The following is a 17156-nucleotide window of genomic DNA, read 5'->3' as shown; positions in this document are numbered from 1 at the left end:
ACATAAAAAAGTAATGTGGTCATGGCAGCAAATATTTTCTGCCTTGAGGCAAAGTCTTCTCCAGAGGTGGAAAAGAAAAAGTTGAGTGCTTAATTAGCTAGACCTACAGCATTTCAAGTAAACCACATTTTGTATGAGAGCTAGCGGCTGGACTTCAACGCAAAATGCAGTTTAGCCATTGGTATTTCAAAGCCAACAAGGCTTTATGGCCACTTTGGCAGCTGCTATTCACAGATGAAGAAGGTCAGATATTATTTTGCAAACAGATTTCTGCCTGGCTAAGCTGAGAAGTTGCTTGAGCTGGCAGCTGGGAAAGGGATTCTCTTCAGGCTGGCCACTGCCTTAAGTAACTCATGTGTTCTGATATGACAACTCAAACATGTTGCAAGACTCTTCGAAGTTTTCATCCATATTCAGTCGCCTCCAGAAGGATTTCTGCTTCTTCTGCAATTCTTTACGCACACACCTGGGGCATGGTACAGCCTTCACTTTGCACTCAGAGTGGAAGACAGCACCACAGCTTTCACACCTGCAAACACAAATTAGCGTCAAAATTGAATGACAAAATAGGACCAGAGCATGCAACGGACTTCACACGGATTGTGGGCAGTAGACATTCCTTCAAACAGTTCTGATAGCTCAAAGAGCGCTATGTTTCAAAAGAGTGGAGTTGTAAAAGACACTGGCTTGCCCACGCCTCTGCTGGTGTAAAGCTACTCAGGACCACTAAAATAAGTTGACTTGCATCCATTTGCAGTTGCTGAGAATCTGTCCCAGCATTTCTGCTTCACAGACAGCAATTTTTGGAAGGATTAATACTTGTCTTCTTATTAACTAGCATTCAGGTCTATCACAGAATAGACATCTATTTTGTTTTATGAAGAGTAACAACATTCATTTCCGTTAAGATATATTTGAGCATTTGCAACAGTCAAGATACGACATTTTCCTCATTGAAGTTCCAGTGGTCAGCTGTTCTGGAAAGAGTAAAAGTACAGTCCACTTCAACAGCAGGAGAAGTCATTCCACAAAGTAAAAAATGAAACAGAGGTAGGTGATATTTTCTGCTCTGTGTCTTATGGAAGATCGGACTAGATCAACACCATTATAGCTTCTGGCACTCAAAGGTGTGCTATTCTGTTCTCAAATGTGGTATTATGACTTCAAACAAATCAACTGCTCAAACAAGATGACTGGATTACTTTTGGGACACTTTGAGGCAATGGATGTAATGTCACAGCAGATCAAGCCCCAGTTCCAGATGGCTGTGGAGCAATGAAACATGGTGATCATGGAGTGGGCTACAACTAAACAGCTGGACATTCTCAGCCTTTCAATGCAAATAACTACCTGTAGTGATCAGTAAGTCACTACAGCTTTGTAACCAAATGAAAAAAAAAAAAGAATGACAGTGTCAGAGGTACAAAGTCTTAGATTCCAGTTGGATAACCAAATAATGAAAGCAACAAAACATCAAACTTTAGAGCAATTTTGAAATACAAATGAGGGGTGCTGGTCACCCAGGTGATTCTGTGGGAAGTCTTGAAATGCCTCGCACTCTTCCTTTTTCGCAGCAGCTATTGTAATCAAATATATGAGAATCCAGGTGTCCATTGTTATATCTTTAGTTGTTTTTTTTGTTTGTTTGCTTTGAGCTTTTTTTGTTGTGGTTTCCCCCCTCCCGCCCCTCCCCGAGAAGTAAGATTCTTGTCTTCAAAACTGTGAAGAAAAATTGAAAACATGAAGAAACAAACCCCAAACACTGAGAATCCATACAGCAAATTGTAGTATTTGGTATGCAGTCTGGCAATACTGAGAGAAGTCCATCAGCTAATACAACCTGTTAGCTACATTAGCTGCATCTGCATCTCACCTGCAACTTTTAAAAAACTGTTCCTGATCTGGCTGCACTTTAGGTTTTATGCATGGGTCCAAACATGGTCTAAATTTTAGTAACTGCAGAGTTTTGAGAAGACTATGCAGAGGTTTAGAGAGGCACATTTCTAGCTAGTATAAACTGATAAAACTCAAATAACAAGTAAGAAAAGGAAGGTTAAAGAGGCTAAGTATAATGCCATTTATCTACTAACCACTATGCTCTCTTGCAGTAAAACTTGACTGTCCTATTTCTAAGTCCAGCTAGTGAGTCTAAATCCGGTTTTGAATCAAGAAACTGGCTCACACAGAGATATTTATCATTTCTGTGCTCAGAGAGTGTGTGTTATGGCCCTGATCCAGTGAAACACATGCTTAGGACTCATATCGCAGTGATTTCCTTGGGATTACTGATCTGCCTACAATTAGGCATGTGCTTACGTGCTTTGCTGGATTGGGATCTCCATGAACAGACACACTAATGGATGAGGGAGAGACAGAGAGGACAGCAGTGTCTTTAAAAGTTTACATCATTCTGAACTGACACTAATGGTGATTTTATCAAGCTAATTCTCCCTTGTTAGTCAGCAATTTACAGTGCCCTGGAAGTTGCTAGAGGGTAATGATTGATGAGGAGTGTAATTTTGTGCTCTCGCATTGCCACTCCCTACGCTCGCTCAGTATTTCTCCACAGTACGCATGGAGGTGACAAAACTTACCAGAAATTGCTGCTGAAATGGATGGAGCAGGATGAGAGAGGAGCTAGCACACCTGCTCTCCCCAGTTAAAGGCCATCAGCAGAGAAAACAAAGATTGATGGTGTTTAAATTAATATGAATTAATTTTTCAGAAATAAGCTCAGTGGAAAAAATTAACAAACTTCTCTCACATTCCTCAGAACCAAAAGAGAAAGAAGAAATGTCTGCACTGTTATCTATTAGAGCTGGTGCAATAGCTGAAGCTCTGACCAGGACCCCACACTGTCAGGCAGAGGCGGTGCAAACAGCCAGCCCCAGATCTCACAGTCCACTGCACCAGCAGCCATCGTGACCATCGTCAGTCCATTCTGGTGCCCCCAGCCCTGACTGCCGCTCTGAAGACTATTTTCTGCTTTCTCCAGTGAAGGTGATCTACTCGCAGCCCCAATCGCGGGGTGCAGATGACAACAAAACAGCAGCCTGGAAGAATGGTGCTCTGAACTGGAGAACAAAGCTGTCTCTTGCTCTCCGCAGAGACAGGCAGAGAGGATACCTGGATCAGCCCTCACTGCACGCTTGTATCCCCTTGCTGCTGAAGTAACTCAGTCACTGGGGCGGGGGGGCAATGCTGATCTTGCTCTGCCTTTGGGCAAATGGTAAGTTACTCCCTTTAAAGTGATGGAGCTATACTACCCCAAGCCATCTACAGCTTTGCTTTTCATCATATCAAATACAGTCAATCTTAAGTGACTCTGGAAATGTCAACTGGTTGACCATTCCTAATCTCACTGGGAGAAATTTTCCAGTGATACCAAAAACCCCACCAAAATTATATTCCTTCTTAGAATATTACAAATAGATTGCTTCTTATTTAATTCTGACATCTAATTTTATCTCCACATGTCACAGTTTTTCTTTACTACTCTTTTCAAGCCCCAGTATTCCAAAATGCTTTTATTTTTCTGGAGAAAAAATACATTTTGTAGTCTATAAAAGGCTCACGAAATAGTTCACTACACTTAGTTATCTTTCCCTTAACCCTTGTTGTTGTCATAGGTAATTCACAGTTCAGGTACTATTTCTGAATCCTGACTTCTTCTTTGGCTAGAGGCCAAAAAGTCTCTGCATCTTTTGTGAGACTTCCATACACCACTAACGATAAGCTGATGAGCCTGTAGCCATTCAGGCCTTTCATGTCTCCTTCTTTAATGAACGATATTGTGATACTGCACATTAACAGCATCTTGCTATTTTTCAAACATTATTTGAGGAATCGGTGAACACTGCATGTTGTTTTCATACAGACTTTCAGTCTTCTGAGAAGGCATCTGAAAGAGCTTCCTCTCTATTTCAGTGTTTTCTCTCTTTTTTTCCTCTTTCCTGACCAACTCAATTTCTGTTGAGACTATAGGGGGTGTTTTATGTTTTAAGGATGTTTTACTTGTTTGAACACCAGAGTAAGAAAAATGCAGAGAATTATTCAATCCTCTAAATAATTTCTATTGCACTGAAAAGTGTAAGAGAGAAAGGGCAAAGCTCTCCACAGCCAGACAGGCATTATAATGCTGTTATTATTATCATTACTAGTTACAAAAGAAAAGCCTTTCTACATTAAAAGCATAAAATCATTCCTTGTATGCTGAGGAAATGCCAATGTTAGTATCTCCCATTAAGTCTGGGCATTTGAAACATAAACATATCAATATTTGGTAAATTGTAAATTCTGGCAAATTCTTTTCATGCTTCCCACATGTATTTCACAGGCTTATGGCTCAAGTAATTCTAGATTCTGCACAACCAATTGATTATACTCGTACTTCTCCCCTGTACTTCACCACCATTTAGGTGCCCATGGGTAAGATCAGGTGCCCAAAGAGGGGGGTGCCACACAGAGAGGCCTCAAAGACCTTCCACCTTAAGCAGACAAAATAAACCAGGGATGATCAACTGGTGGCCCGGGATGTCATCTGAAAGAGAGTTTTATTTGTCTCCTAGGAACCTTACAGGCTGATAGACTGACCAGCGTGACCGTGTTGGGATGAAGCTGCTGGGACTAGCAAGGTTTATTAGGACAGCTTCAGTACCACGCACATGGTGGTACCTGTCTGGCTTCCAAACACCAAGCGGGGAATCAAAGCAGCTCATGGTTATGCTGTTCGTCCCTGAAATGCACAAACGGTGGATGACAGATATACCGCCATTCCCACCTCACCAACGGGAAACGAGGTGAACTGACTTGCTCAAGGTCAGCCAGGAGCCCTTAGAAGAGCTGAGAAGGGCAAAGAGCTCCCCTGTCTCACTGCAGTGCCAGATTCAGCCACCATCCTTTCTCTCGTAATTTTATACATTAACTTTCATTTTTTCATTTAAAAAACCCACTTCCTCTGTGGCAGACCTTGCACACATTTGCTCAAGTGAGTAATCCCTTGAAAGGAATTTCAGTAAGGATTTGATTCAGAGCTGAACCCTTCATTGACTAGAACTCTTCAGGTTTTTTTCTTTCCCTCCATGCAGAGTGAAAACAAGATAAAACGGGGTTGTTCATTATGTTTTCTTTAGATGATGCTATACATTCACCAAGCATCCAAAATACTAAGCCACCTGTAACTTGGCTATTAAAAAACCCCAAAGAGTAAACCACAGTAGCTGAAGTAAGCCCTGCCTAGGGATTCCAGCATGACCACCATCCCACGCTATGCACATGTGCCTGTCTGCAAGTATTTCTGAATTGCTCAGCTGTGAATATCACAGACGCGCCCTTCGAAACTCTCAGACTTTAGCAGAACACAAAGAAAAGGAAAACGGACTAGCCTGTGTTCACTTACAACACAAAAAAAGCCCCAAAGGCAATCAATGCCTGACACACACGTGCAGCAATATTATTACAGTTGCCTAGGAACCAACGCAAGGAGCCTGCCTAGGGAGGGACGCCCATGTAGTAAATGAATGGAAGAAAGCTGGCACTAATATGACATTGATTTGTCACTATAAGGAGCTTGTTAAGATAATGCCTTGTATGACACGCTTACGGTCTTTACCAGACACGGGGGTTTTTTTAAATGCCATACTTAAAAACTGTTAATACTTCAGACTTGCTTTTGAAAAATTTGCCTCTGAAGAGGAAAAAAAAAAGGCCAAACAAAACCAGAGCAGAACCCACTACCCAGCCCCACACATTGTTACATGTCTGAAATTCATTCCAAATTATTAATTCAGTGTTCAGGGAGCCAGCGGTGATTCAAAGCATAATCATAGTTTTCCTTTCCATATACCTGCTCGTCAGACGGGGGTTACCCTTGATATGCCAGCAGAGCTTGAAGATGCTCCTCATTTATAATGGCATGGCTGGGTCCTGGGCTGGCCCCGGAGGGTACAGAAACAGCGGAAACAACAGTAACTGCCAGCCATCGGCCCAGCCCGTGTGCTGGGGGAACCGATGCAGAGCTGGTTACAGGCGGCAGCTAGCAAGGGGTGTACAGCGATCGCCAGCCTGCACTGATGGCACTCACCAAGCAGAGCACCCGCGGTTTGCACCTCTGGAACAGGCGGAGGGACCAGCCCAAACACAGCCTGACGCGGCGTCTGTGACCAACACCACCGCTGCTGCTCTAGTAATGCCACCCCAGGATGGCTGAATGACGTGCTACCCGGTGTCCCGGCATGAAAACTGCCAGACCAGGGTCTGCTCCCTTTTACCCCGCGGGTTAGGCTGAGCTGCCGGAGAAGCGCCCCAGGCAGGGAGGGGATGAATGAATAAGCCCCTGTCCTGGCTCGGCCACCCAGGGCTTGCCACTGGGTGCCTCCCCGTCTGCGCCGTCTCTTGCCCCTCGTCCGGTCATGCCAGCACCCGCTGCCAAGGTCGACTGCATCCAACAGATGTGCAAAGTGGTCAGAGATATTAAAGCCTCAGCAATGAGGGGAAAAGCGGGCAGCTCACTGGAGGGGAGAGAAAACCACCAGTGCTCCGCCAGTGGCGGGGAGCTCAGCGTCAGCTCCTCCATTGCTAGACCCAGAGAAAGCACAGAGCAGGCCTTCGTTTTGGGTGCTCACAGAACAATTTATTACGGGCCGGGGCTGAACAAGAACAGCCTGATTTAACCACCTGCTATCCTCCTGTGACAGCTGTGTACACAGGCTGAGTGACCGCACCGAAGCATGGCAGCAGGGTCCAGCAGGAGCAGAGGGACCCTGCAGCCCCCAGACACCTCTTCGCAGAGCTCTGTCGCTCCTGCTTAAGGAGGGAAGCGTGTCCTCAGCTCCCCCCCAGCTGTGGCTGCAGTGATTTAGGCCACACTTATCTACGTATATTTCCATACTTGCATCCAGCAGGAGAACTAAGGACTGATTGTCGACCTCAGTACTGCACTTTGCGAGTTGTCTAAGTTCAGAGATCCCAAGTCAAGTGATGTGGCCTGTACACAGCAGTTCACAAGAAATCAGTAAAGGGACACTAAAATCAGTATTAAAACATTTAATCTGAAACTCATGTGATGACACTTTAGTCAGTGGAGCTGAGTTACTTTGGAAAGGGGAAAAGCCCTACACACGGTAGATCCACTACCTGCAAACCACTGGAGAGGCTGAGATCCCACAGAGATTCAAGTGTTTACATTGCTCAGACATATATCCTCTGCTAGCTGCCACACCATGAACTGGACTTCGCCCCTCTACCTCTCCTATTATTAATGAACCGTATTCACATAGTGGTAGTTGAAGACCTAAAAGCAAAGAGTCAGGCAATACTATTAACAGTAATATTAACATACTGCCCTCAACCGTTATGATTTGACTGCATGATTCTACTATTTTGCATTTTTCTGTAAGTCTCAAGTCTGGAAATCCTGTGATTAAGTCAGGATTTATGCTTTTAATAAAAGAGAAAGCCAAAGGCACCTGAACTTTGTAGCTCTGCCATGATGTTGAAGACATGCCTACCTGGACCCAAGACGGGAAAAAAGGAATGTAACATTTTAAAAAATAGAGTAAGTACATAAACAAGAAGATTCTTAAGGTAATCTTAGAATTTCTGAGCGCTTAAGAGTTGGCAGTGTTGGTTACCATGGGCTAAAAAGCAACTGAAAAGCTGTTGTCTGGTCTACAAGGAATCATATTTGGGACATGGAGAAGTCTATCTTAAAAGGGGAATTTGCATGAGGAAGGAGGAGGAAGAATTAAAAGGTCTTGACTGGCAAGTTGGAAATATCTAGAGTGAGGAAGAAGGCACAGCAGGGAAGCTGCAAAATCAAAACTGGAAGCGAGACGGCTGCCATGTTCAGCCAGCGGGGAAGAGCGCAAGGCAACACTGCAGAGACCTTCCTACTTGAAATAAATGCCTGCCTTTACACTGAACATTCTAGTTAATACCACTCTGACATGACGCAGGTAAAACCAACCTCTAAAGCTAATTCAGTTCCAAAATACAATGCCTGATGAAGAAGCCAGTATATTTTATCTCTTTCTTTTTATGTATTCTAGGTAACATTACTGAGCTACCCTGCACAGACAAAAATCAGAAGATCTGGGACAGAAGATTTTGACCAGTTTTGACAGATTCAGGTGAAATTAAATTATCGAGAGAACTTAACATCTACTTAGGTGCCTAAGTTTCTTTAAAGAAAGTGCTGAGCAGATCACTTCAGGATGCTTTGAACCAACTATCAACATCCGACAAGCTAAGCTCTTTCAAAAATTAGGTACTAAACTACTAGCACAGCTCAGGTGAACTGGGCTTGGGGAAGGGCTGTCTAGCATAAAACAAATTAACCAATGCAAGAGGGAAAATTATGTACTTGGAGTGATGCCTTTGACCCACGCCAAGGTTATTTCCTGGAAATACCCTATACTGCGTATTTCAGTCTCTCCACCTAGTATCTATCTTTAACATTCTCCCAAATGCTGAAAGCTGGTTTTGTCCAGTGACACAGCATCCATAACACAGTGAGCTGTAATCTTGCAAAGACTTTGGCATGCACATAAAGCTAAGCACAGCCTCAGAGCCTTCAGTAAGACTTCTCGCTATGTATAAAGTTAAGTACATTCATAGGTCTTATCAGGATGGTGGCCAAAGATTATAGAGGCATCCAAGCTGGTTGATATAGTCAAGCCTATTCTGTGGCACGTCTATTTTAAACTTGGGTCTTCTGGTTTGTATCTTAAAAGGTCTACACGTCTTAACTGATCTGCAGAACAAATTAACTTCGCAAAGTGAAAACAGTTTAGCCTTGATAAATGAGTATGAACACAAAAGAGCAACTCTCCATGGTTCACATACATCTATAGTCACCACATAAAAGGCAAGGAATTGACTAAATAGTTCTTAATCAAGCAACTAGCTTTACCAGCAAAACACAACAAATTGTCTGTGAAAGTAGTCACTAGCATGCTGACACACAGGCAAGACCAAAACTTTAACTGGGTAGCATATAATAATCTTACTCATAACTATAATTACTTGATTATCTAATTGGATGGAAAACCCTTTTTAACGAATAATTCTATTCTCGTTCAAGTGGTATTTTTCTTAGTATTCCTTAAGATTTAAAACTTGTTAAAAATTGTTCTAAGTTATAAAACAAATACAGCCACATATTATAGACAGCAGTACCGCTACACAGGCATTTTCTTTTCACTTCTGCTTTTTTTTTTTTTTTAACTTTAGGAGAAAGAAACAAAAAATTTTCACCACATTAATGAAGAACAAGCAATATCAGAACAACTTTGAAGGGCAGTGCCTGGCTGCTAACAAATGGGCAAGGATAGCTCTAGCAAGCCAGTTTATAGCCAGAGATATTTAAACTCATTTCACAACACTTGTAAAAATAAAATTAGTGACATAATAGGATAATTTTATACATTTATTTACTAAATTCAAGCCCGGGGCAAATTTAGTCCAAGAAATAAAACAGGAGATAGATTCTCAGGTTGCTTAAGTTGCCAGAGCTCCAGCAAAAGTAGAGCTGTGAGAGTTTACATTAGCTGGCAATTTGCTCCATGAAATGTGCAATTAACTCAGGAGGCTTTAAATAAAAGTTCTCGTGATTTAAAGGCCTTCAAAAAGACACCAAAATTGTGAAATTTAGAAAGAACCCTGATGAACTGTTATATAAATATGGGTAAGACAGAGAAGAGGAAAATGGGGGACAGAGGAATCAAACCGACTGGAAGAGGCATCCAAAAGGATGGGACAATTTTTAAGAAATTGTTTAACTACTGAATCACAGCTTTCATTAAGCTCTGTGCAGAATGGCCACCTCCCAAGAAAAGCCACAGAAAGGAAATATCATTAGAAAGCTTATGACTTTGTGAGCCCACCCTTACATTCAAGGCAGCAAACTGTTGCGTTGTATTGTTGAGCAGGATGTAAAGAGCCTGCCAAGCACAGCCCACAGACCCGCTAATTAAGTGAACTGATTGTGTTTGGTTTGGAACCGTTTGCCAACAAAGGAATGTGTCATGCTGATTAGTGAGAGAAGGGTATGTAATATATGTGTATTCAAACCCTGAGGAGTGCATAACCCAGGTATTCACTCTGTTTGCTCAAGGACTGACAAAAATGACTCTCAAGCAAATAACCTGACCAAAGAGAAACTCCAGCCCTCAAGAGGGGCTCTCCTTTTCTCTCAGCTGTATCTATCTAAAGAAGACCCATCCTTCATAAATTCCTACTGAAGACTGCTCCAGAAACTGCTGAAAATATTTTGGAGAGAAACAACCTCTCCACCTCAAAGCTAACCTAAGAGACCATGAAGATGGAAGGGTAACAGCCAGCTGAGAACCACCTTGGAACTGTAATTGTTCTCTGAGCCTCTCTGACAGCTGTCACTCTTCTCTCCAAAGAGCGAAAAAGGTCAGGGAGGTAGCCAGAAAAACAAATGCCAGCTCAACACAGACACACACACACCCGACAGACACAAACAGACTTCACTTTTCAAACATTCAACAGAGAGGTGAAGTTTGCAAAAGCTGTCATGCACCCACTTTTGAATATTTCTAACCTAACAGCCCAGTTTGCTGGTAGAATTAGTAGCGTGCTCAAAAGTGAATGAGCAACATTCAAAAGCAAGAAGGAATAACATGGTCTTCAGAGCTCAGCTGCTCTTCCCTCCTTAACTCAGCAGCTCCTCCTTAACTGCCAGGGTACTTGGCAGTCCAGTATTAAGGACAAAATGTGAATACTATGCTGTAGACAGCAATTCCAGAAAACTGTGATGGAGAAGGGAATCACAGTCAATTCTCACTGCACATTGTGGGCTCAGAACAGTACAACTAAATCACAAACCTGAGCTAACTGTTTACTCAGAGCTCTGTATGACACTTACCTAACAAGGAAAGCTGAACATTTCATCAGAAATTTCAGGTATAATTGCAAGTCTTCACACAAACCTTTTGTGACTTGCCATTCCATCTGCCACAGGTTACTCTGTACATCTACCTATTTCTAACCAGCCTCCTCACCTTACACTTGGCATTGCAGTGGTCAGCACACCTACCCCAGAAATCTCTCTCATCTGTAAGAGACGGAAACAAACACAAACCCCCTCTATCTGGCCTTCTCCCTCACTGCTTTGCAGCTGATGGAGCTGCACAGTAAGACACACAAGCTCCCCTGTTGGCATGACTTGCCTCCAGCCTGAAGGTGGAAAAGAGCATAAATGCGGAACTGAAATAATCTGGTTGGTTTCACAGAGGCGCATGTGCGCGCACAAGCAGTAATGGGATGAGAAAACTAACTAGGAAGGGAAATGGAAAATGCTGGGGATAAAAGCAAGGTTTAGTGATAAGGAGTACAAAAGGAGTAAGCAGAATGACCTCTGACAAAATAAGAAAGAGAAATATTGGAGAACCTTTCACGCTGATTGTGTTTTAATTAAAATCATTAACAAAGACCGCTGGTTTTGGCTTGACATCAACCACGACTTCACATTTGTGAAACATGAACAAAAGTCCTTTTTGGCTTCTAATTCACATAAAAACAGGAGCTAGAGCAGCTTCTTTTGGCTTTCACTGAACTGCTGACAAATACTATTTGATTCCAGAAAGTTTTAAACCCTGTAATTGCAAGGTACGTCTGATCTCAGCAGAAGGGTGGGGGAACAATATATACCCAACAACGTTTTTGTGACCAAAAATCCCCCAGACAAATCAAATGCACAGACACTTCAAGTAAACTTGTCTTCCCAAGCTCTTACACGTTCTCATCAATCTTTCAGGAATATCTTCAATCGCCTTTTATACAGTCTTAATAGACATCTTACGTTTTATGTCATCTTAGTTTCTCTCTTTTTAACCCAGCCTATCTCACCATGCACCCCAGATACATTCTTTCTCGAAAACCATTTATAGACCTCAGCTGCACACCTTGTTTAGCTTATGTCCACTGCCTTCTCAATGCATTTTTTAGAATTAGAGTCTGGAAAAAAAATGTGCAAACAGTCTTTGAAACTCAGGTCAGGCTGAAAATCCCTGAAGAGTAGTCCTTGGTTACTTGTAATTTAACATCTTTGTGCACGCAGGGGAATCAGATTCTTAACGAAGCTCTTTTAACAGGCTGGCCCTGATTGTTTCCAAAGGTGACTCTTCAATTTTTTTTTTCCCTTCAATGGAACACTTTGGAGAACAAATTAAAGTGACTGTATTTGAAACAGCCAGAAAAGTACTTATCTATGGAGGAATGCTGTGCTGTCAGATATACTGTCTTTCTGTTAAGTTTAACAAAAAAAACCAAAAAATCTCCTTTATTCAAAATCCAAGATATTTTTCAAAAAGAGTAGTAACACTGCTGCGTTGCCAAGTCTGCTCTGATTTCCTGCATTTTGCTTCTAGGTTTTCCATGCAACTCCTGTCCCTGATCCGGCATCCAGCACTCCATATAATGTGAAATAAAGGTTCTTTTGTTTAGCTTAGGACTGGCATATGCTTGTATTTATTTTGTAGCCACTTGAGAATAGCAATGCCATTAAAAAAAAAAAAAAAAATCTTGCATACATAGGCACAGAGGAGTATGCACACAGAAAGCAGAGAATTAGCCATAACATTTCATGGGGAAAACACTTCAGAATAGATGGTTATTGTTTTATAATGGACAATCCCAGCACTGGGCCCAGTGACATCAGATACCGGGAAGATGTCTGTGATCACTCCAGAGAATCCATTTGGCTTTTCAGGACACTTTGCAAACTCAGAAGAGCTTTGGATAAAACACACTGTGTGATGCTACTGAGGATTCTTCCCTTTTTGAACAGCTGTTCTGAGACTTACAGGGCTTTGGGAAGTAGCTCTTCCCATCTATTTCCAAGTCTGCTCGTGGTGGCCTCCCTGGACCAGTAATCTAGTACAGCTGCCCAGAAATGTGCATTAGTGGGATCTAGTCCCTAGTTATTTAAATAGGAGGTTACAAGGCTGAGAATCCACAAGGATATGGTACGCGAGTCAAATGTATGACTGACATTACAGTACCTGCTTGTAGAAATGTCCTCAAAGGGGTAAAGGATTTCTCCATTGTTGCAAATCTCACAGATGAAACCCTTTTGACTACAAAGGCTGCAGCTGTACACATGAGAGGTGGCAAACTTGATCACCTTCCCCAAGAAAGGAGCCAGCTTTCCTTCAATAACCTGAAATGAGGAGAAGACAACATCGAATGAACCCCCCAAAAATGATTATAACTCCCTGAAGGACTGAAATAATATTTATTAACACAGAAATGAAGCTCGCTGCTGGTGGTTAAAACAACAGGAAAGTTACTTCCCAACAATTATAGCTCCATGAAATCACAAGTGATAATAGTAGCCAATGAACTGGCAATGATCCAAACATAAAAGCAAAGGTACTATCTCTCTGTAAGTCTCTACACAGCAATAACATACAAGATTAGCAGTCATTTTAAGTACAACAATGCATTCATACACTAAGGCACAAGAAAGTAGATAGGAAAAGAGTTTAAGGCTCCCGTATTATCATCTGACAGCTATGGATACTGCCTGACATTTATGATTTTCATTTCTTGTTATTTTTTATGCACAAATCGCAGTTTTGTCTTTGTTCCTTTTCCTCCAAAGCACAAGTTTTTTGCATTTTTTTTGTGAACAGAACCCCAGCTTTCCTCCTTCAGTAAGGTTGTGTTTCCCATTGAAAACCATTAAAATACAATATTCCTCCTCACTGCCAAAATGAGTAAATTCTCATATAAACTCTTGCATAGGAACTGTTTTTTCTTCTTCCAGTGTCCAGCTCTCAAATCAAGAAGTCCCTCTGGGCCAGACAATCCTGCTAGACCATTAGAAGTGATTAGCACTCCTTGTGTTGGTGTGAAAAAACTGCCATGCAGTATAGATTAAACTGCTAGCCACAACATTCATCTAAATTTGTGACTCGGTGACAATGCCTCAATAAGGGGTTCTATTCAGGCAAAATACTTTCCATTCAGATCAAACTTCCAGAGACTTTAAGGAATTCTGCTGTTGTAGGGAATAATGAAGATGGAATAAGGCCCTAAGTGTATATTCTTCTCTCCCGGGCTTCCTGTGGTCTGCATGGCAGCCTGCCAGATTAGTGATAGAAATGTGTCACAGGATTTGATAGTGACCTCCTATAAAAAGGAAAAAGAATGCAGTAATTGCTGCTTGAAGGCTTGCACAGGGCTGTGCCCTGAAACCTAAGAATGGGGAGATTTACACTTAACTGTGTGCCAGATTCAGTTCGGGCACCCCTTCCCTCAATATGGTCACACACCACTTGTAATTTGGGTTTAGTGTAAACGAATCTAGAGGAAGCAAAGGTCAAGGCAGAGAAGAACAACAGAGATTTTGGAAGTGCTCCTCCCCTACGTAAAGTAGAAAGGAAATAAATTTGTCTTCCAGGGCGACTTCCTGCCCGCTCGCCAAGATAGCCGCTATTAAAGAGCACAGGTGGAAACGGAGGTGCGCGGGTAGCGCTGATGTTGATGGCACTGAATGGCACGGGCTGAAACGTGCCCCCTTCTTGCTTTCAGCCCCAGCCTGCTAACAACGTCGGCAACAACAGGAAGCGGCAATGTTATTGCTAGTACTGCAGAGAGGACATCTGCTCCTGTTAGAGGAAAAATGACGTTCCGATTGCATCCTGGTATAGGAAGATCCCCTTCAACCAGAGTATAAACAATGCAGAGAAGCCGCTGCATGAAATACAAAAATGAAGCCATAGTTCAAGGCAGTGATATTGCTAACCTTCTAACAGATGGTCAGAAGTTAGTTTAGCTCCCCTAGGCTGGGTTTTGTTTTTCATTTTAAAGGAAGAAATTTTTGCTTGCAGACTCCAGGGTTACAGAGGGTCTGAAAGCCAGAGTTGGGAGTAGGGGAGAGACACGAAAACTGATAGTATTCAATAAACAGAAGGAAAGAAACAGTGAAGCCACCCAGCTAGTGACACAGCTACAATCACCGTCCAAAAAGCCATTTAGCACTAGTAGATGAAATACACATACAGAGATAGTAAAGAAACCACAATACATACATATTTTCCAAAGCATTTTCATGCTACAGCAACCACCTCTGACAGACCACAACAGCTCAGCTTAAAAGGCCAGGCTGAAGACAGAGCTGCAAACCAACTCTCTAAGTCAGTACTAACGTCACTGTCAGCAAGGACTTAAAAGTTAATCGCTGAATTAAAATCATGTTTTATATAATGTAATAAACAAAATTAACATAATCTATTACCTTCCTAAGCACCAGGGGTGAACTTAAGTCTGTACAAGGCACAAAAGGTTTCCTATGCTGAAGAGCTCGCAACCTAAGCAAGACAGACTGAGAGTGGGCAGCTGCCCCCGAGGAGCTGGTGTTATTTGTCCCTATTTATTTATTTATTTGTATGGCTTGTTGTAGCCTGTAGTGGCTTGTAACTCTGGCCACTGCAGACATACGATGAAGATGGTATCTTCAAAGAGCTATGCATGCCAATTTTGCAATGTGAATTACAGGCCATTTTACTGCATTATAGGGGGAAGACAAAATGCAACATCAAACTGATGCTATCGCTATTTTTAGCATCTGTAAATTTTGTGTAATTTTGTTTCATCAGAGACGTCAGGGCTGTGCACAGGATATGACTTTTCCTTGCAGCCTTCTCTCATTCGTGTTTGTAGCTAATAAGTATAAAATCCTCATCTCCATTTACCCTGACAAGCAAAAAGGAAGATTTCTACTTGCTGTCCCCAAGAGGAGTTTCATGGTAACACTTCCCCAGCGAATGTTTTACAGCTTGGGAAAAAAGCGTAGGACATTTAATCGAAGGTGTCAAAACTTCTCCTGTGACTAAGCACTCTCTTGTGACAGCCAGAGGCCCAGGGTCGGTCAGTTTAGACATCCCAGAACCATGATGGCAGAGTCCCAGGATGTTCTCCCAGTTGATGCTGGAATCTGATCTTGAGTTTCAAGGAAACACAAGCGATTAAAGAATAGAAGTGTGTTAAACAAATGTAATGCATTATCCAGATATCAGGGAAATCATGGAGGGAGGGGGTGGGAAAAGACCTCAAGAGGCCGTCTTGGCAGAGCCAGCAACATCTATGTCATTCTTTACAGCTGTATCTGTTTCTAAAGCCTTTCAGTGATGGAGACTCCGCAGTCCCCATGCAGTCTAACACAGCACACATCTGTTCTCACTGCTGGAGTCACTCCTAAGCTTTGACCCGAACCTTTCCTAAGGACATTTCAGTTTACAAAATAAGCTTACAAAATAAGCTTACAAAGTAAGTTTACAAAATAGAGAAACTGAAATCACACACTATAAGCTGCAGAGCAGTCCATCACATTTCATAAGAAATGGAGAATTTTAGCACAAAACTAAGTTAAGAGTATACCAAAAGAACAGAAACCAAAAATTTCACCATTGACTTATCCCTGTAACATAATACAGTCTCAACATGCACCTGCAAAGGCTTAAAAACATATTCCTCCTTCTTTTAAAAAAAAAAAAAAAAAAAAGCACATCAAGCTTAAATCAAAATTTTGCTGAGTTCAGATTCTCTTCTACCTATACAGCACACATGAAGAGCAAAGTCTGTTTTCTAATCCGAATTCTTTGTAGTGCAAGCAATTGTTTCCTTGTCCAAAATTAAGGGTGAAAGGTGACTGATGATGGCACCCTGGTCATCAATTGGGTGCAATGGAGGGTGCAATGCAGCTTTCTCTTCCTAAACTGGTCAAGGAACCCATCCCAAAAGGATTCTGGACATAGGGCCATGCTCTTGCAGTTAGCTTACCACTGCTGCACCTGGAACATATTGGGGTATGCTGCTTGGGGACAACGGGAGGAAAATACTCGTGTTCAGAGGCCCAAAGCAAGTTGTGTCTGAACAGCCCCAGTGTTCAGACCAGAATCACTGTCCACCTCTGTGGATCTGGAAAAACACTTCTCTAAGCTACCACAGGACAGAAAGCCGTGGCTTTGCATACTGCAGCTCCTAAGTGCGTGTCTCGCATTAGGAATTGTATAAAAATACACACCCACATGTACACACATAAAAGACAGGCCCTGCCCTCAAAGCACTTACAATGTAAACCAACAAAACGAACACTGCTTTTTACAGTAACTGCCACATTATTT

The 17156-nt window shown here is 42.2% G+C and overlaps 1 protein-coding gene across 1 annotated transcript in view; it reads right to left on the bottom strand.

The window, feature by feature from the left end:
• Positions 1–351: 351 nt before the first annotated feature.
• PLEKHM3 (pleckstrin homology domain containing, family M, member 3) overlaps positions 352–17156 on the bottom strand; it is a 73271-nt gene continuing 56466 nt past the window's right edge. Inside the window, exons 6-7 of the mRNA XM_009574212.1 lie at positions 13029–13186; positions 352–529 (exon numbers count right to left, since the gene is read on the bottom strand). Coding sequence (XP_009572507.1) covers positions 352–529; positions 13029–13186 — 336 coding nt within the window. The remainder of the gene's footprint in view (positions 530–13028; positions 13187–17156) is intronic.

This window comes from Fulmarus glacialis, unplaced genomic scaffold, assembly GCF_000690835.1.
Source record: "Fulmarus glacialis isolate BGI_N327 unplaced genomic scaffold, ASM69083v1 scaffold8283, whole genome shotgun sequence".
Lineage (NCBI taxonomy): Eukaryota > Metazoa > Chordata > Aves > Procellariiformes > Procellariidae > Fulmarus > Fulmarus glacialis.
The sequence above is the reverse complement of the archived record's forward strand: the minus strand, read 5'-3'. Positions and strand labels throughout refer to the sequence as shown.